Genomic DNA, 24,785 nt, shown 5'->3' on the forward strand with positions numbered 1-24,785 from the left:
CTGAATCGAATGCCTTTTCATAATCTATGAAAGCCATATAGAGAGGTTGATTGTACTCCGCAGATTTCTCGATTACCTGATTGATGGCATGGATATGGTCCATCGTAGAGTATCCCTTCCTGAAGCCAGCCTGTTCTCTTGGTTGACTGAAGTCAAGTGTTGTCCTGATTCTATTGGAAATTATCTTGGTGAATATTTTATACAATACTGAAAGCAAGCTAATGGGTCTGTAATTCTTCAATTCTTTAACGTCTCCCTTCTTATGGATAAGTATAATGTTGGCGTTCTTCCAGCTCTCTGGTACACTTGAAGTTGTGAGGCATTTCGTATAAAGGGCCGCAAGCTTTTCAAGCATGATATCTCCTCCATCTTTGATTAAATCTACTGTTATTCCATCTTCTCCAGGCGCTTTTCCCCTGGTCATGTCTTTCAAGGCCCTTCTAACTTCATCGCTAGTTATAGAAGGAGCTTCTGGATCCGGTTCATCACTATTTCGAATGGAAGAAGCTTGGCTGTTTTGGCTACTGTACAGGTCAGTATAGAATTCTTCTGCTGCTTTTACTATGTCATCGAAATTGCTGACGATATTACCATGCTTATCTTTCAGTGCATACATCTTGCCTTGTCCTATGCCTAGTTTTCTTCTTACTGATTTCATGCTGCGTCCGTATTTTACGGCTTCCTCAATTTTTCCCACGTTATAATTTCGAATATCCCTTACTTTCTTCTTGTTGATCAGTTTTGACAGTTCAGCGAATTCTATCTGATCTCTTGAGTTGGACACTTTCATGTTTTGTCGTTTCTTTATTAGGTCCTTTGTTTCTTGGGAGAGCTTCCCTACAGGTTTCTTTGGTGCCTTACCTCCCACTTCAATTGCTGCTTCTGAGATCAGCCTAGTTACGGTTTCGTTCATTATCTCTATGTTATCTTCATCTTCCTCTTCTAAAGCTGCATATTTGTTTGCGAGCACCAGCCTGAATTGGTCTGCTTTTACCCTTACTGCCTCTAGGTTGGCCTGTTTCCTCTTGACTAATTTCACTCTCTCTCTCTTCAAATTGAGAGAAATCCTGGACCTCACTAACCTATGGTCACTGCATTTAACCTTACCTAACACTTCTACATTCTGCACTATGCTTGGATCGGCAGAGAGTATGAAATCTATTTCATTCCTTGTTTCTCCATTAGGGCTTTTCCAGGTCCACTTCCTGTTGCTGCGCTTCCTGAAGAAGGTATTCATTATTCGGAGCCTATTCCTTTCCGCGAATTCTATTAACATCTCTCCTCTTGCATTCCTAGAATCGATGCCGTAGTTGCCAATGGCTTGCTCACCAACCTGCTTTTTCCCCACTTTTGCATTGAAGTCGCCCATGACTAAAGTATACTGAGTTTGCACCTTTCTCATTGCTAGTTCAACATCTTCATAAAACTGTTCAATTTCTTCATCATCGTGACTAGAGGTTGGTGCATAGGCTTGTACTACCTTCATTTTGTACCTCCTATTCAGCTTTATTACGACGACTGCTACCCTTTCATTAATGCTGTAGAATTCATCAATGTTGCCCGCTACGTTGTTATGCACTAGAAATCCTACCCCGGATTCTTTCTTATCTGGAAGACCTCTGTAGCAGAGGACGTGGCCGTTAGTCAGTACTGTGTAAGCAATATGAATTGTAGTAAACATGAGCTGATTAAGTAAGCAGGTGTGCTGCGGCGTAAGTAGACCGACATGAAGAGAGACTCGATGACCACGAGAAGGCGCGTGTGAAACGGTGGTGTTGATGAGAAGCGCTTCCCGTGGGCAGCGCGTGCGAAGGGACACACCTGTAGTGCTGCACTGCCGATCCGGGCGGGATTGCATGTGTAGCGTGCGTTGGAAAATGTGGCCCGACTATTACTAACTGAATGAACAAGCGTGGTGTGAGCGCGCACAAACAAACATGAATAGATCACACTGAATGACTGCAGACAACGACTGTCAAAACGCTGGCAGCAAGCATACGCCGCTGCGGGCGAAGGTACGTGCGGTCTATCGCTTCCACGGAAACTGAGCGGCGAATGCATTCGGCGCTTAAAGGTCAGAGCCGTGTGGAGATAAGAGACGGTAGAGAGCGACGAGCGTGGTTGTTGGCAGAGAAGTGCGCCCCCCCCCCCCCCCCTTGCTCCCTCCAGCGCTGGATTCCTGCTTCCTTGCTTGCGCGTGGGAGATTGAGTGCGTTCGCTCTCCGTGATAGCGCGCGTCCACGCACGCTTCCTCTCGGGCATACGGCGCGCGGCGAAGATTTTATCTATAGGGAACCTCACGGCGACGGCGACGCCGACGGCAGAAATCCGGTTCAAGTGTCCATATAATTGCTATCGCAATAAAATGATCATCCCGTATACTAGCCGCCATCTGCTGGGCGCAGACGATGACGCGCAGCCGACAACGAGCGGACGACGAGGAGCGCGGCGGCACGTACTGTAGGAGCTGGGGGTCGTGGCTTCGGAGTCCGACGTCAAACTGAGGGTCGCCCTCTCTCTAGCCTACGCCGCCGGTGCGTCTCGTAAGGGGTAGCCGGCCTACGCTACCGGGGCGTCACACGGAGGCTAAGCGGGCCCACGCCGTTTTCCGAGCTGTTTTGACGAGGGTTTGCTTATTTCGTGATGAGTACGAGGTCGAGAGGTAGGGTGAACGGAACAGGGGGTTTATTTGCAACGAAGAGGCAAACTTATTTACAGAACAAGGGGATCTTCATCGTACTGGCCGTAGTACAGAGCGAAGTACATCGTAGCGTGTCAGCGCTACTGAATCTCAGCAGACTACATCGTTCTGGGCGAGCCCAGCTGCATGTCAGAGCAGATGGGAGAGCACTAGCTACATCTTTTACGGAGAGCACTCCAGATGAGCCGCAAACGTCCGCTTAAGTGCCCTATGCCTTCCCTAGATTCCTAGGCCAGGGAAACCTTCGGGGACACCTTCCTCCAACCGGAGCGTAGAAAGTCACCAAAGTTAAATTAAATGAGGCATCTACCCAATTGTAGCAATTGCTACAAAGGAAACCCAAACGGGTTCCTCGGAAGGACAACCTCAAAGTTGAAGAAACATTCGTCCTGGTCCGGGAATCGAACCCGGGACCACCGCCTTTCCGGGGCAGCCGCTCTACCATCTGCGCTAACCAGGCGGCTAGCAGATGGCAGGGCGAAGTCGAATTTATCGACAACTCGAAGCAAAGGCAAGTGTTCGACGTAATATTTCAGCGGAAACCCGATAGATGGAGAGAGGTATTTAAATGGAAAAATGAGACCTCAACCCCATTGTAGCAATTGCTACAAAGGGAACCCAAACCTACAAAGGTTTCCTTTGTAGCCATTGCTACGATTGGGTGAATGTCTCATTTTCCATTTAATTACTTCTCTCCACCTAGCGGGTTTCCGCTGAAATATTACGTCAAAGTCACCGAAGGTGTTCCGTCTTGAGGGCGAGGGTAAAGCGTAATCACTCCGGCACCTTTGTTCCGTCAACACGCTTGGAAAAGTAGCCTCGGGCGCACACGGCTCACTGTCCCAGAGGGTGTCACGCTTGACCCAATCTGACGCGCGCTAATGGAATGTACGTCTCTCAGTGCAAATTATGCACTCATTGCAAACACAACGCGCTTAACCCTAAAAGAAAAACTTACACTTTTAACAAAGGTTAACTTATACCCGCGCGCGTTACAATAGGCTTTTAACAAATGACCTTGACGTTTCAAGACAATCACAAAAAAAAAAAACCTAACTACTCATTAACGAACAGTTCGCGAAACTAAAGCTTTACGCAAAACACACCTTTCAAACCTCGGAGCTTCTCGAACGAAAAAATAAACAAAGCTCATAACTTACATCTTGAAATAAATTTGTCTCAACTCGCGAAACTTTTAAATGCGCAAAAACAAACATACAAAACAACAAACGGTTTCTACGGAACCTGTCTTTTTGTCTAACGTACCGATTGTTTACGATGGACTCGTACTTTTGAGTGTACTCGAGGTCGGCACGGTTTGAAAGCTGTTCTGGCCATCCAGGAGCAACATAAGGCCTGACATTCAATCAGCTCTTTCGAGACGTCACATTCCCCTGCCAATTTGTACCCTGGCGACATGCTTTCATAACGACCTCGGCTGACCCTGTCGCGTCTCCCTATACCACCTCATCTCGTCCTGGCACCTTGCGCTCCTTCACCCTGCATGCTGCACCCCGAAAAAAAAAAAAAGAAAGAAACGACTGAACGACGGGGAACATAATTGGCCCGTGCCCTTTGTGCGCGTTCGCGCAGAACATGCTTCCCTGTATCTTTTTGAACAGTGGCTCGGACGCGCTTGAAATGAACACATCGCAAGCGACGACCGCGCCTTTTCATTCTTTGCGCCATGTCTGTTTACGTTTTCCGCCGTCTTTGGCTGCGCTACATTCTTCACCGCATTCCGATCTTTACAATGGTTCTTTCTTCGGCGCTTTTTCCTCGAACTCACTTTTGAACCACCTGTTCGTGCCTCGTGCTGACCGTTACATATCTTCTTGGTCCGGATCACTGTCTCACCCGCACAGTCTGAGTGATTTTCAGTTAAATAATCTCTTTCCTTGCCGAAGGTTCCGCCTTGAGGGCTAGAGTAAAGCATAATCACTCCGGCACCTTTGTTCCGTAGCCGTCAAACGTGTCTCGCTTTGGTGTCGCCGCCGGTCTGTTCGATGCGACGCACTGTGGACCTCACCATGCCGATTCGTCACGAGAAATCAGAAGTGGCTCGAACGTCGCTTCCCACGCTGGCCGATCGTAACAGTACAGTGCCTACTGGTGATATTGGTTGTTGACTTCAAAATTTTTTTTCTTGGTTCAAACAAAATTTACTCGAATAAAAATTTCTAAATCACAAGCTAAGAGGTTGGTGCGTATATTGAGCTATCCGACATATACTTATATCATCATCATCATCATCATCATCATCATCATCATCATCATCATCATCAGCAGCAGCAGCAGCAGCAGCAGCAGCAGCAGCAGCAGCAGCAGCAGCAGCAGCAGCAGCCTATATTTATATCCACTGCAGGACGAAGGCCTCTCCCTGCGATCTCCAATTACCCCTGTCTTGCGCTAGCTGATTCCAACTTGCGCCTGCGAATTTCTTAACTTCATCAAGCCACCTAGTTTTCTACCGTCCTCGACTGCGCTGCCCTTCTCTTGGTATCCATTCTGCAACTCTAATGGTCCACCGGTTATCCATCCTACGCATTACATGGCCTGCATAGCTCCACTTTTCCCACTTAGGGTGCGATCTTGTACGCGTTCCAAAATGTAACGGAGGCGGTCCGTTCCATCGAGCCGCCTCCGTTGTCAATTTGATCGTCACGGTTCAAATTGACCAATCGTGTGCGGCTCACGGTTCAAATTCTCTTGGTTGGCTCAAGTCAAGTGTTGCCCTGATTCTATTTGAAATTACCTTGGTGAATATTTTATACAACACTGAGAGCAAGCTAATGGGTCTTCAATTCTTTAACGTCTCCCTTCTTATGGGTGAGTATAATGTTGGCGTTCTTCCAGCTTTCTGGTGCACTTGAAGTCGTGAGGCAAGCTTTTCAAGCATGATATCTCCTCCATATTTGATTAAATCGACTGTTATTCCATCTTCTCCAGCAGCTTTTCCCCTGGTCATGTTTTCAAGGCCATTCTAACTTCATCGCTAGTTGTAGAAGGAGCCTCTGTATCTTGTTGATCACTACTTCGAATGAACGTAGCTTAACTGCTCTGGGAACTGTACAGGTCAGTATAGAATTCTTCCGCTGCTTTTACTATGTCATCGAAAATGCTGATGATTTTACCCTGCTTATCTTTCAGTGAATACATTTTGCCTTGTTCTATGCCTAGTTGTCTTCACTGATTTCATGCTGCGTCCATTTTTTTTTACTGATTCCTCAATCTTTTCCACGTTATAATTTCGGATATCCCTTACTTTTTTCTTGTTGATCAGTTTTGACAGTTCAGCGAATTCTATCTGACCTCTCGAGTTCGACACTTTCATGGTTTGCCGTTTCTTTATTAAGTCATTTGTTCCTTGGGAGAGCTTACCCACTGGTTGCCTTGGTGCCTTACCTCCCACTTCAATTGCTGCTTCTGAGATCAACCTAGTTACTGTTTAATTCATTACCTCTATGTTGTCTTTATCTTATTGTTCTAAAGCTCCATATTTGTTTGCGAGCACCAGCCTGAATTGGTCAGCTTTTATCCTTACTGCGTCTAGGTTGGCCTGTTTCTTCTTGACTAATTTTGTTCTTTCTTTCTTCAAATTGAGAGAAATCCTAGACCTCGCTAACCTATGGTCACTGCACTTCACCCTACCTAACACATCTACATCCTGCACTATGCTGGGATCGGCAGAGAGTATGAAATCAATTTCATTCCTTGTTTTTCTATTAGGGCTTTTCAAGGTCCACTTCCTGTTGCTGCGCTTCGGACCCTATTCCTTTCCGCGAATTCTACCAACATCTCTCCTCTAGTTTTCCTAGGATCGATGCCGTAGTTGCCAATTGCTTGCTCGCAACCCTGCTGTTTCTCCACTTTTGGATTGAAGTCGCCCATGACTACAGTATACTGAGTTTGCACCTTCCTCATTGCTAATTTAACATCTTCATAAGACTGTTCTATTTCTTCATCATCGTGACTGGAGGTTGGGGCGTAGGCTTGTACAACCTTCATTCTATACCTCATATTCAGCTTTATTACGACGACTGCTACCATCTCATTCATGCTGTAGAATTCATCAATGTTGCCCGCTATGTCCTCATGAACTAGAAATCCTACTCCGAATTCTCTCCTATCTGGAAGACCTCTGTAGCAGAGGGCGTGGCCGTTAGTCAGCACTGTTTAAGCCTCACCAGTTCTTCTCACATGACTAAGGCCAATAATATCCCAGGCAATACCTGATAATTCTTCAAATAGCCCTGCTAAGTTAGCCTCACTCGATAGGGTGCGCGTGTTGAACGTTGCCAGGTTCAGTTTCCATTGGCGGCCTGTCCGGACCCAGAGATTCTTAGCACCCTCTGCCGTGTAGCAGGTCTGACCGCCGCCTTGGTCAGGTGCTCCGCAGCCGCTGGGGACTGAGGGCCATAGGTAAATTGGAGGAATCATTTTGGTGGTATAGAGGCCGAATACTGCACCATGGGAGGCCAATTCCTGTTCTGGTGAGGGAGTGACTTCGTTGAAGCTTAGTGGGCCTTCCTAATTTGGTGGCACCTTGACTATAGTATAGCCCTACTAGCGCTCGGCGATTTTTTTTTTTTGTCGGCGTCAGGCGCCACTCCATGCCTGAAAATGTAGTGGACTGGTGGAGAATTCGGACTTATGACCTTCAGCTTACAAAAAAAAATTTAATTAAAAAATTTAAAAATCGTACAGAACATTACACGTCTAGGTATATACAACGCCGTCATGCTCTAACTTCACTGCAGGATGACCCTAAATAAACGGTCATTGAACTATCATACGCTGCACAAACGCCATGAACTGTCTGTCCGTACTCTACATCCGTTATTAACGCACATAATAGTGCCACTGAGAGCCTCGTGGACTTCACGGAAGTACTATCAGACTCTCTCTCACTTTGCGGTCAAAACTCTTGCGTGCGACCCACGAAAAAAAAAAAAAAAAGAACGCCCAACTTACGCGTTCTAGCCTACAAGCAGATTCGCGCTTATTTATAAGTACTTCCACGCGCTAAATGAAACTCAAATGCTTCCGTCTTCTAAATACTCGTGTGAGACACGCACAGCCTTAGACATACCCTTACATAACACGTCGAAGAGAAATGAAATTTGTAAGTATACCTTTACTAAAAGCGATCAGCGCAGCCCGTTTCTAAGGCGCGGTACTCTACACGTGCGTGTGATAACAACCATCGGGCGATTTCTAAATATCAGCTGAAGTAGACTGCAGAATAACCAGTATCTAAACTGAGACAGCGTTATTTTTTCATAACTCGCGAAATCCGAAAATAAAGTCTTAGTTTAACGGAAACTCACGCGAACTATCTACATATCTCTGCGAAGAAAAACCACTGACGCTATCCTTTCTCGAGCGTTCAGCTGTCACGTTTTCCTGAAAGCCAACATCGAATTAACTCGAAATTTATCTTTTACAGAACGTTCCTAAAACTCAAAGTTGTTCCGAAGTATCCTCAGAGAAATGAATAATAATGAATGCGACTTGCCAAACGTGCCTCGAAAGAAATGCACTACTCTCAAACAGAAAACGACTTGCGACTGGAGGGCCTTAAAGTCTAAATGTTGCCTGAATCTCGCAAAAAAAAATCATTTTTTGCCAACTTTAGAGGTGTTTTTCTAAAAACATACACGCCTTAACAATTTCAAATTATTTTTAGCATCCACTACAGCAACAGGCGAAAAGGCAGAAAAAATATGGTAGGTGAAAAATTAGCGCAGTTTATGCGAAAATGTTTCTGAAACGCAACATGTCTTCTTTCTTTTACTGAGCCAAATAAATGCGGGAAATTTCAAAATGCATTCAGTTATCACGTTATATGAATGAAGGATGCCCCTAGAATGCTCTAAATAAAATTTGATATTGCACCTATAGTTTCAGACTCCCATAACAAAAATTTACCTCCAACCAATTATTGCTTCTTTGCGGAAACTTCAAAGGGCGCTCACGTGATCAAAAAAATTATTTCGACGAAAATACTTTGGTGAAACCTTATTCACACAATAGCCATCTAGCCCAATTTTTATGAATAAAATCAACGATGGTTGCTTTTTGGGTCTGGGACGTTTCGCGTGGGATGACCCTTTTTCCATTTCCCTTTCGTCAGCACGCTTCTCGCACTCCATAGACCGCTGCTGCTCCACTCAGGATCTCAGCTCCGCTTTCTGTAGCCTCATGCTCTCGCCTATCTCGATTAGCTCTTTAAGGCCTATTGTGCATTTATTGTGCATAAGGAACACACCCCATGTGCGGAGTGCATGTATGCAGCTTTCTTGAACCGAGCTTCTTGAAATTCACTTGTCAAACATTGTCACTGTACAGCAAAACTGGCATCAGCTGGAGAGTTCTATATATTTATACGCTATTGTAACATGTGTTTTTCCAGAGAGGCTCAACAGCAAGTGTTTCGGGAACTTTGTAAACATAAAAACGGTCTCGCGCACCGGTCGGCTTACAAAATCGTGAATTATGTTTCGCGGATTCTTTGAATTACTTCAAGTTCTTACTTGCAGGAACCTCCCGGAGAAATGTTTCGCGGATTCTTTAAATTACTTAAAGTTCTTACTTGCAGGAACCTCCCGGAGAAATGTGACGTCAATCCGAACACTTTTTTTTTACGTGTTCTTACTTTTTGCGGCGTCGGACATTTTTGGTACCGCCTTTGGGTCACGTCGACAGATTTTCGCGTAATGGGCATTACTATCGCATTAATATTATCGACCGATTCCTAGCCTTATAACGTATACTACAGCTGCGAGGGAGACAACGGCGGAATTTGAAATGCCTTTCGTAAAACGGAGAAATATCTGAAATTGTGTTTTAAGTCTGCTTTCAATTGTTCGTTCGGCTTCCACTGGCTGCAAGTAGTATTTTTTTTTGTCCGCTTTCATTTCCCTTATCATTTCTACACTTCGATTAGAATAATTTACCCGTAGTATTGTTGCGACTAACGAAAACCGGGCCCCTCGGTTCCCCTTCTTCTTGTTCATCTCAGGTTTTAGAGAAATTCGACTTTCATTTAATACAATTGAAATGACAAGCCAGAAATGTCACTTCGGCACTCCTTTGTTTACCAGGAATGCTTCACACCATCCTGCAGCCTTATAACAACCTCTGCTCGCCCGGCTGATGCAGAAGTCGTGTGGAATCCTCCTTCCAGTCTTTCCCATCTATACGCGCCTCTGTATGGGTCCGTGGAACCCATACGAAGAACATATCCGGGGCTTCCCATATTGGGTTCTCACACGAATTCGAACATGGTAACACCGATTTTCCCAGTGGTCGCTCTACCATCATACAATATATCCGGCGCCGCGAACCAGGCACCTAGCTGGCGCAGGCGTAGAGGACAGGGTGGGTTAGCGACTCGAAGCCGGGGATCGTAAGCACGGTTTCAGTGGTATTCAATTTCGCTGTGCCGCTACTACAACTCTCCGATTATCGTACAAGAGCACGACGTCGATATGAAACTGACGTTTAATATCTCCGCGCACACGAGCACTTCGACTCGCTAACGCGACTAACTGCACATTTGGCGTCGATTGAAAGCGAGCAGCCGTGAGGTGGTCGACGCCGCATCGCGTGGTTTGCACTCGTCAAAAAGAGTTAAATATGACCCCCGAGATCGGTCACGCCCGTTGAAGATCTCGGAGGCCACGGGCAGGCCGGGTGGCCTCCCTCAACTCAACGAAGCCGTGGCGCTCGAGTCTCGCAATGCCCGGCAGCGCTGCCACTTGGGGTCTCGCTGCCCGGTGACTTCCTTGGGCCCCAGCTTTATGGTGGCGAGTCGGAGCATGTCGAATTCCGGCCACTTGGTCGTCATCAGAACGGGCATTCTCCTGCGCAGGTTGACCCGGGTGAATTACGGCTAACTACGTAAAACGGAGGAATAGCCTGGCAAGAACAATGTATAAATAACATGATTCAACGTAACCTGCAACGTTCACAACTTGTAGTTGTAATATATGAAGTAAGTATAGATAAAAAGATACTGGCTCTCCCGTAATCGAGAGTACCGTAGATGTAAGCATGAAATGGCTACCGGCAAAGCAGATTGGTTGGAGCTGATACTAGTCACAATTCTAAAATGGGTATAGCTAGGCATGTTCGCAAGGGCACACCACCACAGAACACCACACAACCATCCGCGGCGCGCCGGACGCTGCTGGCCTGCCGTCGTGGCGCCATCTCTCGAAGGAGGCGGCGCAAAACCCGCGCCGCGGAACTCGCGGACCGCTAGCGTTGAAAAGAGCACAGGCATCCCTGTCTCAGCGCCAAAAGATGACAATCAATTGCATAATGCACTGTATCTACCTTTTGAACGTCGTTATCGGAAATGACAAATAAAAGTTCAGCGTACAGAAGTTACAGCTTGAGTGACATTGTGAACAAACATTAGGAAGAACTCGGAAGCAATATTTAAAAAAAAAACTTGTTTGGGCAGTAACTAGCGGATTTAATGCGGTCCTGTACAAAGGAATGGGGGACAGCGACTACATTTTCTTTTGACTGGTTGCCCGGATGTTCTCGTTTGAGTGCCCGGATAACGGCTCTGGCTTTTGGCTCAAGGTCACTTGAAGGTGGCCGACAACGGAAGCTAAAAGCGTTTCATGCTTAAAATAACCGCATGCACGACTCGCGCGGAGTGTGTTCTACGATCGCACTACTCGTGTGTCTTCCGCCACGTTGCCGGCGAAGTATGGAAACGCAATATGAACGCTGTCAAAATGCATATAGACCACGGGGAAGTTCTACGGGTACTGGTAAGGGACTGGTGAAGACTATACTCGTGATCAGCTGACGTGGCATGTTAATCGCGTTAACGCAGAGGAGCTCACCCCGTGCGCGCAAAGGTGGACCACACACGTATCATGGTCCTGGACCACTGCTTGTCGAGCTCGCCAGAGGGCGTGTCGGGCGTGAGCGGCAAGCCGAACACCAGCTCCATGTCTTCGAAGTGGACGGCCTCGGTCTCCTCCGTCCAGCTGGAGTACGTGGGCCGGTAACCCAGCACGTAGGCGTACACGCGGTTCTTCCACGCGCGAAGCTGCTCGGCTAGTTCGGACATGGGGCACGCCTCCTGCGTGCAGCGGACCGCCCGAATGCTCTAGCCTTAGGTAAAGCCGCAGGTTCAGCATTACTCATGAGCACGGTGTATCTTACACCGTGCTCATGAGTATACATGCAATGACTCATACTGCTCATATTCGCTCCACTCTTATTTCACACACGTTGGTTAGAGTGCGAATGAGTGACCAAAGGTGTGATCGGAGGTGGGTGTGAAATGGGCATGAGTGCCGGTATCGACGAAAGTCAGCGAGTGTGAGTGGCCTTGAGTAACGACGAAAGTCAGCGAGTGTGAGTGGCCTTGAGCGACGCCGAAAGTCAGCGAGCGTGAGTGGCCTTGAGTGACGCCGAAAGTCAGCGAGCGTGAGTGGATTTGAGTGACGACGAAAGTCAGCGAGTGTGAGTGGCCTTGAGTGACGCCGAAAGTCAGCGAGCGTGAGTGGCCTTGAGTGACGACGATAGTCAGTGAATGTGAGGGGCCTTGAGTGACGACGAAAGTCAGCGAGTGTGAGGGGCCTTGAGTGACTGAGTATATAGACGCGTGAGTATACAAACGTCAGTGAGTGCTGCTGGTTAGTGTGAGCTGACGCGAGTGTGGCAAAATCCTTGGCACTTACGAGAACGTCCCCCACGGCCTCCTGGTACGTTGCGTCGCTGGTGGCCACGTCCAGCGCGACGCCCGTGGCGTTCTGCCAGCGCTCCAGCATCTCGTAGCCGACCAGCCTCGCGGCCAGCTGTTGGGGGTCGCCGGTGCCGGAGCGCTGCTGCTCCAGGAACCACGGGTAGGCGCCCTCCCGCTCCACTCGTCCCAGCAGAAACTCCTTGCCCTGCGGCCCCGTCAGCTGCGTTGCGCGCGGGACCGTGGCCGTTACAAGACTTAGCATCTATGGCGACTGCGCAGATGGTGTTCTACATATCCCGCTAAGACGCCCAAATACATTATATTGCACGGTCACGTCGATGCTTTTCAAGGTTAACTCGGAAGCGATTGCGCAAGACTTCGACCCACATCTCTGCCAGTTATCCTGAATTTGTTGTGACATGTACGAAATTGGGCTCATTCTACGATTCTACAAATGTTGCGTCGTATTAAAAAATGAAAAGAAAGAAAACTGTTGAAACGTTTAAAATGTGTTACGGTCAGGGAGAGCAAGACTTAAGAAACAAATGCATACAAGAAAGAGATGGGATGGTACCTGCGCCGGCGCTTTTGTGGCAATGCAAGGCGCTAAAGTGGGGGCTACTTGCTTCGAGCAAGTTTATTCAGTAAACTTCACGAAGCCGGCTAAACCGGCAAATCAAAGTCGCGAGAAAAGTCACTGTGGTTTAAGAACACTTTATGGTTTCTAGCTGCTTCTGAACGTAAATAATCGTAAAGCCTGCTTTTCTATCCCCGAAGGGTGTGTGCTGAGGGCAAACAAACAAAAATATATGCTGCTCCCTCATCAAAGTCAGAGCCAATCATCGACAAATCAAATTAATTTACTGCTGATTTTTGAAATAGTTTCTTGGCCACTGACACCGATTTTGTACGTTACATTCTCGTAACTCGAACGTTTAGCTGACCCGGCCGAAGACTCTGCGAAGCTGAAAGCTAGTTGCGTAGCCAGGCGTAGCCTCCGAGATTGTGTGGCGTGCGCACGCTTCCCGATGTCGAAGGCCCTGTGTCAGGCCCCCAATTTATGCCGCTAGATTCTTCGCAGCGCTATTGTCGTCTGGACTTCGTATTTCCTTAATATTTGCGCTGGCCTGTAGCCGCACATGCGTAAATACGAACTAGCCCGATCGCAGCGTTCGTTACGTTCCTTAGCCACATGCTCATGTCGCACTGATGTTGCGTATACCTTTGATGAGGCTGACTTGCCCAGCGCTCCCGTATCTGCGGACTCGTCAGCGGCGCCCTGTTGAACACTGGCGCGAACCTGGGCGCCATCTTGCTGCGGGCGACCGCGTCCACGGACGCGTTCTGCAGGCACCGCAGCGAGGCCTCGGTCACCAGGTCCGCGGGGCACTGCAGGCTGGTCGCCAAGCGAACGGCACCTTCGGCGCCGTCACTCTTGTACCTAACGAAGAACAGTACGCGACCTTTGGAGCGAAACTTGTGCAATAACACGGCGAGAGAGAGAGAGAAGCAAAGAACAGGGAGGTTTTAACCAGAGGATACCTCCGGTTGGCTAGCTTCCAGCGAGGAATGGGAAACAGAATATGGAAGAAAACAAAGAAGGAAGAAAACGAAGGAAAGAATGAAACGTAACGCGGTGTCTGTGTAGCCGCTGCTACACAGTCCTGTGAAGGCGCCTCAAACAATGTCGATGTCCCACTGAGACATAAAACGCCACACATTGCAAAGTCACAATTTGGCGCACAGGCCGGTGTCTCCCGGGAAACGTATAGCAGCGCATTCAAAGCGGCTCGCGGTGATGTTCGTGTAGGTCAGTGTCAAGAATTTTGTTTCCTGTGAGTGGACGCTTGGTCCAGCGGGTCTAGCCAACACCACCTAGACTTCTAGTCTAGGTGGTGTTGGTCTAGCGTGGTAGCGGGAGCGCTGCTCTTTGCTCGTTGAAGCGAGGGCTACTCGCAGAGAAGGTGCGCGATCGTTTCACTACACGCGAAATAAATCACAAGTGGGCTATCAGTCATTCCAACGATTATGGAGTGTGCATTTGAAAGTGCTACTTCAAGCCATGGACGGGCTAAAGGGTGGAGTCACGTCGTGATAGGTCGGACGGAATATGAAGCGATAAATTAGGGTTCGAGGTATGCAGACGCGCGCTTGTAAATCTGTATTGATTCCGCTGATCCAAGTTTGGCGGCACGCATGCGCGCTAAATTTTTTTCACTGCGTCAGATCTTGAAAGAGGAATGGCAACGCAGCTGACGCCGTCGTGGGCAGATCGGGCAGCTGCGTCCGCTTGAGCATTTCCATGGGTGCCGCAGAGACTATATAGGCTACCACTGAAATATTACCTGATGTCCTTTGTCAACTGTTCAAAGGTGGACAAGTAGTGCGGAGAGCAAACTCTGGAGGGCTGCCTTGGAATCGCAGAAGATTGACAATAGATTGGATGGCTCCTCAATTATGAAATAAAGGGCTACCCGGAGGGCTACGACTTCAGCAGCTGTCGTTGATGTATAACGTGAGATGTTTTCGTTGTATTTTGACAGATCTTGTTGGAGGCACCACCGCGCCAGTTGAACATTTAGTCGTGACTGAGCCATCGGTGTAAGCATGTAGGTGGCCATTGTGCACCTCATGTAATAGCAGTGTGGCCGTTTGAGGGCAACGGACGACATCGTAGCTTTCTTCGTGATACTTGGCATAGTGAGGTACACTTCAGGTCGGCGCAGGCACCACGAAGGCGAGGACGGTCCTGCTGCAAGAACGTAGTTATGAAGGCAATAATGTACGATTGGTAACAGTTATGCGACTGAAAGTTGTGTGCAGCCTTTCTGCAGGTAAGAATACAAGCTGGTGAGAAGGTAGCCGGGCGACGTGTCAAATATATGCCCTGGGAGCGTCGCTGGCTATGTTTAAAGCAACGTAGCTTAAATCAACATAACATGCACTGCTTAGAGCAACGTAGGAAATGTAGCCATATGATGAAGGCAAAAAAAGCATAAGGGAAGTTATTTGTAGTTTTAGTTGAAATGTAGGAGTGATATAATAAAGGGAAATGAAAGTGAAAAAAAAAAAGATTGATGCTGGACGTGGGAACAGCCGTCGCCGTAGCACAATTGGTAGTGCAACGCACGCGTAATGCGGATGTTGTGGATTCGGCTCCGATGGGCGGTAAGTAGTTTTTTTTTTCTTTTTTTTTTCGTTCACTTTCATTTACGTTTAATTTATCACTCCTACACTTCACCTAAGACTTCGTGTCCGCTTTATAACTAGTGTTTGTTTCGTACCTGTTGCGTCGTACAGTACTTAGCGCATGAAAAATGAGCTTTCCGTATGCTTTCCTTGGCTTCATACGGTTGCGATTAACAAAAATCGTGAACCTCCGTTCCCCTCCTCCTCGTTTGTAGGAAATGTAAGAAATAATTCTAATATTCTGTTATCGGACATACTGTCTAGCTGAATCTCAAGCATCGAGGACTCAACGTACGTTTATCGCTCTCTATCGCTGCTTCCTTCTCTCGTTGTTCAACCTAACGTACGGGAGATAGAACTCGGAAGTGTATCCACATTCGTAGAAACGCTCAAAGCCGCCGGCATCGGAGCCGCGATTCAGGAGCGAAGTGTGAAGCAAAGGGCGACGTGGAAACAAAGGCTTAGTAGGAGGGAGTAGGAAAGAACAGAGCAAGGCGCTAGACTTCAACAGTTTATTGGTAGAGCGGAGTCACAAGAATACAGCACCTGCGCATGCGTGCAGCAGTCACGTTGAAAAAGTCACAGCATTGTGTCAAATAGTTGAAACTCGTTTCCGAAGGGATAAACAGACGTACCGCTAATGCAGTTCGAGCCTCATTCCTTAATATGGAAAGCCTCCAACAATTATCGGGCCAACGTGCCACTGCTTCTGCCCAGTATTTTATCTCATGAAGCAGTGGCTCACGCTTGCAGGCAATGCAATGCGCAGGTAGTGCGCATTGCCTTTTGTTTAGTGATAGTTCATACTGGTTCATACTTCTGGCGGTATTTTCCCAAAAGCGAAGGGTTTAACGTCACGCGATGGTTCTCTAACGTGAAGAAGAGAACACGGCGAGCCAGTGAGAGCTGATGCTGGAGGCAACGGGAAACATATATTAGGCCTGGCGAAACGTGACAGAGTACTACTGAATCAAGTCCTGACATCGCAAATTTAAGGAACTGATGGGAGGAACTTCCTCTCGAACTCTAAGCATCAGGAGCAGCTGGAAGAGCTAACGAGAAAGTCTGTCATGTTCTACTGGTTAAAACGTCCAAGTCTTACCTGTGCTTGCGCCGTGTAGTCCAACCTCGATACAACGAACGTGGACATTATGAATTCCCGAATATAACAAAGTAAATAAACAATGCCTATAGCGAAGACCATTTGTGTCGCGTATATACGTTTACGAAGAATATCGGATATAACAAAGGTGTCATTTTCGAGTAGGATGCGGACTTTGTTACACCGAAGTGTCGACCGTATACCTGTGGAAGGGCCCCCCGCTCTGCAGAATGAATCGTGTCACGCTGCGCGTCCAGAAGGCGGCGTCCCCGTGGAACAGGTGGTAGCCCAGCGACGTCGCTCCGGCGTCGTGACCCGCCAGCACCACGCGGGACGCGTTGCCGCCGAAGAGCTCGATGTTGGCCAGCGTCCAGGAGAGCGCCAGCCGCTGGTCGTGCAGCCCCACGTTGCCCGGCAACGTGTTGGCTGACGGGCCGCTGATGAAGCCCAGCGCACCGACCCGGTAGTTCGGCACGACCACCACCAGGTCGCCCAGGGCGGACAGGTACCGGCCGTCGTAGAGCTGCGTGGTCACACAGATCTGTCGTCGTGGCAACGCAGAGCGAGCCTCTTTCGACGTTTAGCTCAAAAGGACTTCTTACCGGCGTGTGGTATAGCTTAGCGGCCATATGGCGTTGTACTGCTGAGCTCGAGGTTGCGGGTTCCATTCCTAGCTGTCCGCGGCCATCGCATTTCAATGGGGAATAAGTGCAAGAACGCTGTTGTAGTTAGATTTAGGTGCACGCTAATGATTCACAGTTGGTCAAAGTTGACCCGGAGCCCTCCCCCTATATGGTCGGCGGCAGGATTGTCAAATTCTGCAATGGCGGCATCTTGAGCCAATCAGAGAGGCCGTACGTAGTAGCGCTCTTGGCCAATCACAGTAGACAAGATGGGTAATTGTACAATGTGGCGGAATCTGACAGTATCCAGAACCCCCTAGCTTTACTCGTTTATCTGCGTTCGTGTAAATACATAAACTAGGGGCAAAGCGCTGAAACTTCGCGTGACAACAGCAGTGCCGTTACACGCAGTCTACATGCGGCAAACTTCTGACCTGACGGGGAACCGTCTTGATGGAACGTACGAGTGCATGTGCCTCTCCTAACGCGCATCGATCATGAACGTAGATTGGCTGGACGCATCGCGCTTACACGAGCGTCGATATACAGGCGCGCGTCTGATATCATTCAAGGTGACTTGCCGTTTTCGTGGCCTTCCAACCGGAAGGCGGCAGCATATTAGTCGCGAACTCAACCTATACCCTACACCGCCGCCTCGCCAGCGCTGGTTCCCCAGATTGCGAATACCATGAGTGTATAGAACACGGGCGTGCTTCTTTTTCCTCTGGAATGTGTAGAATAGCTTGGCTTGACAGGCGATCACCTGTGGCCGGAAGTGCTGACAACTTTTCTAAACACCTGTGCATTGCATCGACGGACCTTCAGTTGGTACTTGCAGCTACAGAAACAGCAACGTGAGAGCCGCACATTAGAGTGTTCCTTTTTGAAATGTACCACGACGCACAAGTTATCTGTGCTCTAACGGCAAATAATCATTTGCGAGTTCGTGCATCGCCTCCTTTGGTGTGTTATATACCTTGTAACTAACGCGTCGTCTGTTACGCCAATTGAAGCAGCGCGTCTAGCAGACGATGTTCTATATAACACGTGCCTCGAAGCTGTTGCCGCCGTTCTGGAAAGCCGCTCCGTACAGGAAGAATAGGACCGTCTTCGCCTCGCAGGAGCCCGACTCGTGTTCGGGCGAGCAGTTCTGCGCGGGCGACCAGATGTTGAGGTGGAGACAGTCCTCGCTGGCGTTGCTGGTGCTCACACGGTGCTGGCCCAGGTAGAAGTCCTGCTGTGGGCAGGGCGGACCCTTGACCATGCTGTCCAGCGTGCTGCCGCTATGGTCCTCCTGCGTCCAGACAGGAAGCTGCACTGTTGCCGCTTTGCTTGGGGTTGTTCTGGACTGCAGAGCAAGTAAGTTCGCGCTTAAATTGCTCCCACAAACCATATGTGCGTACTTACCTGAGGGCAAAAAAGACGTAGCACAAGCAACAGGGGACACATACCATTGCTGCCTCCTTCTTATTGTGCTCCACATTCTTGCGGTGTTAAATGTGATAAACATAAACAAACAGGCCTATTTTCTTTTCTCCTGGAGTACTTTCACGAAACTTGTTTATATGTCAGACTCTCACTCGTCGGAGGCAAGACAGTGACTAGCGCTCTGTCTTGATGTCTGTGGCAGATCTCAGCTTTCTGCTTCGGTCCCTGCTCGCCAATTGCTAGTCGGCTTGTTCTCGATAAATTATTGTAGCGTTTCGGCCTAGCGTTACAGTTTATCGCTGCTACCCCTGCCACCTGCGCATGCGCTGCGGGGATCACCTGGGTATCAAGTTACGCGTTAACGGCTTTCCGTATCGCCGAGATACCGTGGGTTTCTCGTTTAAATGATGGGCTGGCGTCCGCTGCCACAAGACGATGTTCCGGGCAACTCAGAGCTAACAGTTAACATGGACGCCAAACCAGGTGTCAGATATGCGCGACTGTTGGCCATCTAACCATTTAAGGCCACTATATATTTCATGTATATTTATATTACGTGTGTGATTCCATGCACTGCAGCCGGAGATCTTGCATAGCTCTGTCTCCTCTGACCGTGCTTTCAAAAGAAAGCCGAGTCGCGTGTCAAACTTCTTCCTCTTGCTGTGTTCCTGCTCTAAACCAACAAATGACGCTTGCTGCCTGTCATTCAGTGTTGACCGAAGACATTTAGCCGGAAACTTCGTACTTAATTCTGAAACTCAGAAAGAAAACATTTTTTTTTTCTGGTATGTTGCTCGCAGGCAACACTTGTCCAGAAAAATTTATTCTCAAAGCAAAATATTTGCTCTGTGCCTGAAATACGCACCTTAAAGCATCCAATGCAAAACACTGCTCTAGGAACTTTCTTTTTTCGGCTGCAACAGTAACGTGACAAGAAGCACCTGCCATTGAAGTTCGTACTGTAGTAACGTTCGTGTAAGCTTCATGCAAAACAGCAGGAAAGCGATAAGGGCGTTCTTCGACGTTCGAATAAAATTACGCTCCACTTTTTGAGCTGGCAAATCATGACACCAGTGCCATCTCGTTCTGGCTCTGTTGTTCTCGCCAAACAGAGCTACGAAAACGTAACTCGGCTACTCGCTCATGGTTGCGTTGACTCGGACTCGCTGCACACTCATTTCACCGGCGTGAGTATGGATGCCGTTAATGAGCGACCTGTGAATTCGAGCAAAAGTCGGTGACGATGAGTTTGGGTACGATGTGTGTATCAACGTGAATGACTTGTCGGCGAGCGTAAGTGGATGTAGCTGTGTGAGCCGACGAGTGGGAGTGCACATGAGTATGGGTTACTACATTGGCGACAAAAAACAAGTCGCAGTTTGGCACGAAAGGCGAAACATCACTTGCGATAGCAAATTAGTAGAGAGCTATACGGAGTAAGGATAGTGGTTTTATCGGCTGCATAAACTTGGGACACATTCGCTTACTAACTGAATTAACAAGAATAGTGTCAGCGCGCACAAGTAAACATGAATATATCACATTCGATGACCGCACACAACCGCTGTCAAAGCTTGAGCAAGCGCGCCAGCAGCAGCGAGCGAAGGTTCGTGCGGTCTATCGCTTGAACCGAAACTGAGCAGCGAAAGCCAGCGCATACAAAGGTAGGAGCCGTGTGCAGATCGCTTTCAAAATACGGAGTGCGCGACCTCCCGCAGCCTCGCAACGTACAAGTACACAGTTGCTGGTGGAATAGAAGCCGCACGCCCCCCCCCCCCTTCCCGCGCTGCCTTCCCGCTTTCCTCCTTTCGCGTGGGAGATTTGAGTCGCCAGATCCCCTTGCGCCCGGTCGCTAGATACGCAGTTGGTGCCGCAACTAAACGTCGCCTCCCCTCCCTCCCATCCCCCCACGGCCTTTCGCACGACGGAAGACGTCGCGTTTGCTCTCCGCCGAGCGTTCCCTCTCCGTGAAAGCGCGCGTCCCTCGCGCACTTTCATTCGCACATACTGTGTACGGCGCGCGGCGACGATTTTATCGCCCTTGGACTTTATACGGCACCTCACGGCGACGACGGCGGCAGAAATTTGCTTGGAGTGTCCATATAATTGCTGTCACAATAATATTGGTGAATGATACAGGTATCCGCTAATCCTGCCGACCTATACTACTAATTCGGATTAATAAGTAGCCCGCTCCCGATAATATTAAATGCGTAAGCATTTCTATGCTTTCCCAACGAAAAAACTGTCCGTATGTCCGTCCATCCCTCCCGTAAGACGATTGCTTTCAAGATAGAGCCGCAGCAGTGAGCGACTGTATACCTTCATGCTGCCTGTCGATCGCTTCAATGTGAACGAGGTGGCGAGAACACAGCGCTCACGGAGCTCTCAGCACATGCCGCACTCTGCCAGTTTCGCAGATCGCTTTCAAGATATGGACCCGCGCGTCTTTCTTCAATGCTAAGTGAGCGGCGAAAACACAGCGCACCAAGCTATCAGCAGTCGGCACGCTCTGTCGGCATCGCACATCGCTTTCAAGATACGGCCCGCGCCGCCGAGCCAGACGTAGCCACCGCCGGAGCACGGTTAATCACGGTTCATAATGGTTCGACGAGGGTGGATAATGCGTTAAATAGCGATAACGGCTTATAATGATCGCAAAGTCATCAGCGCAACTGGTGCCGCCACCCGCAGTATAACCAACCAGCAAGAGACAGTGCACCTAATAAATGTTGCATACATTTAGTTCATTTCCTGCATCTCCCTCGTCATTTCTCCCACGTCCACATTCGCTGTGGGCCATCTGTAACACGAGTGAACATTGCTTCTACTCGCCTCTGCTACGTCGTCTCGTGCAGATCGCATTCAACAGTTTGGTGTTGCAACCGTGCTTCTCTGTTCCGCGATTCTTTCGCGGTAGTTCTCACAATTATACGAAACCCACCAGCGTACGACCACTGAGCACCACGTCGTTACTTCGAAATGCTTACGCATCTTCCAGATAACTCCCACAGGAGATTCTACGTGAATATAAAAAAAAATATTTACCCTACTGCAGCTAACTAGAAGGGAGCCATGCAGGTGGGCGAAATACAAATACATGTCATGTGCTTGCTGCAGAAAGGCCTTGCAAAGAACAGTAGGCATGTGCGCTTTTAGGACTCGTTAGAATAGAAGTTCAATACGTCGAAGACGCTATATCCAATACATGTGCGTAAACACTGATTGCTTCAAGAATACAAGAAAACGCACAGACGAAATCTTGACTGCACCACATCGTACAATATGCCACAGAATACATATGCAATAGCAAAATACTCGGCGTAAAGACATTTTGCCAGCAATAGAAAGCTCATTAAAAAACTAAAAAGTTGCGAAAATATTGCTACGATTTCGGGAACAGTATGCTAACATTGACGCTTCCCATGCAATTGTACACAATACATTAATTTCCTTCTATTACTGAGATCTATCTTGACAGTTTAACTCTGGCCACGAATCTGCGCTGGAATCAGGGGGGTTGAGCTTATTACATTCTAAAAATATGTGTAATGTGTCCTAGTAATACGAGTTGGAATGGCCGGCTGTATGTTCCGAGTGTCAGTGTGACGTCATGTAGCCGGTTCGTTTCCCTCATTGTTTTTCACGACGTATCCACAATACATTAATTTCCTTGTATTGCTGAGATCTATTTTGACAGTGAACTCTGGCCATGAATCTGCGCTGGTACTGAGGCGGATCGAGCTTATTCCATTCTCTAAACATGTGTAATGTGTCCTGGTGATACGAGTTGGAACGGCCGCCTGTTTGTTCTCGGTGTCAGTGTGACCTCATGTAGCCGGTTCGTTTCCCTCGTTGTTTTTCACGACTTTGTGCGTCCGGAATATTAGTCGGCTGACCAGATGCATGTTTGGACATGAAATAGTTGATGTTCTTATATGTGACATTCCTCTCGAAAGTTCTCGCATTGAGTCCACATTCTGTAAACTTGGCAAAACTCCACTGGATCGAAAATCCTTAATTCGTTCTGCAGCTGTGCTCTTTTCGCGATTCTGGAGGTGCAAGGAATGCGGTGAAACTAGGTTTCTTTTTTATTGCGATAGCAATTATATGGACACTTCAACCGGATTTCTGCCGTTGGCGTCGCCGTCGCCGTGAGGTTCCGTATAGATAAAATCTTCGCCGCGCGCCGTATGCCCCAGCGGAAGCGTGCGGGGACGCGCGCTATCACGGAGAGCGGACGCACTCAATCTCCCAAGCGCAAGCAAGGAAGCGGAAAGCCAGCGCCGGAGGGAGCAGGGGGGGGGGGGGGGGGGGGGCACTTCTCTGCCAACAACCGCGCTCGTCGCTCGTCCGCACAGTCTCATCTCTCCCACGCGCAAGCAAGGAAGCGGGAAGCCAGCGCCGGAGGGAGCAGGGGGGGGGGGGGGGGGCGCACTTCTACGCTGCCAACAACCGCGCTCGTCGTTCGTTCGACCGCACCGTCTCTTATCTCCACACGGCTCTGACCTTTATGCGCCGTGCATTCGCCGCTCAGTTTCCGTTGAAGCGATAGACCGCACGTACCTTCGCCCGCTGCGCGGCGTATGCGCTCGCTGCCAGCGTTTTGACAGTCGTTGGCTGCAGTCATTCAGTGTGATCTATTCATGTTTGTTTGTGCGCGCTCACACCACGCTTGTTCATTCAGTTAGTAATAGTCGGGCCACATTTTCCAACGCACGCTACACATGCAATGCTGCCCAGATCGGCAGTGCAGCACTACAGGTGTGTCCCTTCGCACGCGCTGCCCACGGTAAGCGCTTCTCATCAACACCACCGTTTCACACGCGCCTTCTCGTGGTCATCGAGTCTCTCTTCATGTCGGTCTACGTACGCCGCAGCACACCTGCTTACTTAATCAGCTCATGTTTACTACAATTCATATTGCTACCAAGGCCGCTCACCTTACTTCGTACGACATTGCTGTGTTGCTATCGCTTTCATTGCTTCCCCCTTAGGGCGAAACTGTGCCATTTTTTTTTCAATGAACATAATTAAAATGCACCCAGTAGCGACATTGTGAGTTAACTACGCGGTCGTCGGCGTCTCCAGAAGTCTCGCGCAAGCCGCGGGGTACAGCATCGTTACCCCGAGTGGTGAATCCAGCGGTTGCGGCGGCTTGAATCGCAGAGGTCCTCTGGGCACCTTGGCGAACGGGACGCCCAGAAAGGCCAGTACGGTCCACTCGCGCCCTTGGTCGCTGACCACAAGCCTCTGTCCGCGCACGGCGCCGAACAGGCCCTTGACCACTGGTAGGCTGCGGTCCCGCATGTACTCAAAGAGAGCGAAGGACATCAAGGCCAGAAGAAGTACTGACACGGCAACAACACTAGCGAACTTGAGTTTGCCGCTGAAGGACCTGCGAGAGGATTGCCGTTATTGACGGTGTGCTCCGGTCATGCGTGCAGCGACTAGTCAAACAAACGTGGACGTTCACCCTTGTTGGTGAGACATAGTTAGGATGGTTTAAGCTCATTGACCACTTGGTTGTCATCATTGTCAATGCGCTTAATGAATGCTGAACAGTCGAACAAGAAACATTTTAAGCGATCGTTCTTGCTGCCACCTGCACGCGTTCACCATCTCTGCCGTGCTTTCAGGACTTTCTTTGGGTTGTCCTTGCTGGTCTGTCGTTATTGTATTTAACTGTAGCCGTTGATAATAATTCAACAGTAATTCAACAGTAAGTTTTAGTACGATTATCGTTTAGTAAACCGTAGCTGCCCCTGCAATTCCCGTGGCGTCCACAGTCAAAGCCTCTGTCACCGTAACCAGAGGCTGTACTGGCATGGTCTTTAGAGGCTCCGGGAGAAGTGTGGTTCAAGGGGTCTGGGGAGCATAGCAGGTGCCCGAGTTGCATTCGGATTCGGGCTCAATGTAAAACCAATGTAGGGCTCATACGGGCCAACTGGACATACATAATTTGCACTTCTCGCGGAGGTTACGAGCGGCATAGAGGTCGGACGACGCGTTCAGTCGGCGACT

At 48.9% G+C, this 24,785-nt stretch overlaps 2 protein-coding genes across 2 annotated transcripts; both read right to left on the reverse strand.

Annotated features, from left to right (window-relative positions):
• Positions 1–9,765: 9,765 nt before the first annotated feature.
• Positions 9,766–14,723, reverse strand: LOC119432783 (acetylcholinesterase). Its single transcript, XM_049658389.1, has 5 exons — positions 14,677–14,723; positions 13,662–13,860; positions 12,415–12,681; positions 11,569–11,810; positions 9,766–10,569 (listed from the first exon to the last, which is right to left on the reverse strand). Exons 1-5 carry the CDS (start codon positions 14,721–14,723, stop codon positions 10,410–10,412), a joined length of 915 nt encoding a protein of 304 aa, XP_049514346.1. The 3' UTR covers positions 9,766–10,409.
• A 3,511-nt stretch (positions 14,724–18,234) lies between these two features.
• On the reverse strand, positions 18,235–24,353 carry LOC119433063 (acetylcholinesterase-1-like). Its single transcript, XM_037700212.2, has 2 exons — positions 23,889–24,353; positions 18,235–18,627 (listed from the first exon to the last, which is right to left on the reverse strand). Exons 1-2 carry the CDS (start codon positions 24,093–24,095, stop codon positions 18,370–18,372), a joined length of 465 nt encoding a protein of 154 aa, XP_037556140.1. The 5' UTR covers positions 24,096–24,353; the 3' UTR covers positions 18,235–18,369.
• Positions 24,354–24,785: the final 432 nt, after the last annotated feature.

This window comes from Dermacentor silvarum, chromosome 11 (genome assembly GCF_013339745.2).
Source record: "Dermacentor silvarum isolate Dsil-2018 chromosome 11, BIME_Dsil_1.4, whole genome shotgun sequence".
NCBI classification, from domain to species: domain Eukaryota; kingdom Metazoa; phylum Arthropoda; class Arachnida; order Ixodida; family Ixodidae; genus Dermacentor; species Dermacentor silvarum.

Coding starts and splice junctions, on each gene's coding strand:
- LOC119432783 (XM_049658389.1), bottom strand. CDS start 14,723: ATGGAAATGCTCAAGCGGACGCAGCTGCCCGATCTGCCCACGACGGC. Junction 13,861..14,676: donor CCCGATCTGCCCACGACGGC/GTCAGCTGCGTT, acceptor GTTCTTCGTTAG/GTACAAGAGTGACGGCGCCG. Junction 10,570..11,568: donor TCCACCTTTGCGCGCACGGG/GTGAGCTCCTCT, acceptor CAACCTGCGCAG/GAGAATGCCCGTTCTGATGA.
- LOC119433063 (XM_037700212.2), bottom strand. CDS start 24,095: ATGTCCTTCGCTCTCTTTGAGTACATGCGGGACCGCAGCCTACCAGTG. Junction 18,628..23,888: donor CGCTGGATTCACCACTCGGG/GTAACGATGCTG, acceptor GTCTGGACGCAG/GAGGACCATAGCGGCAGCAC.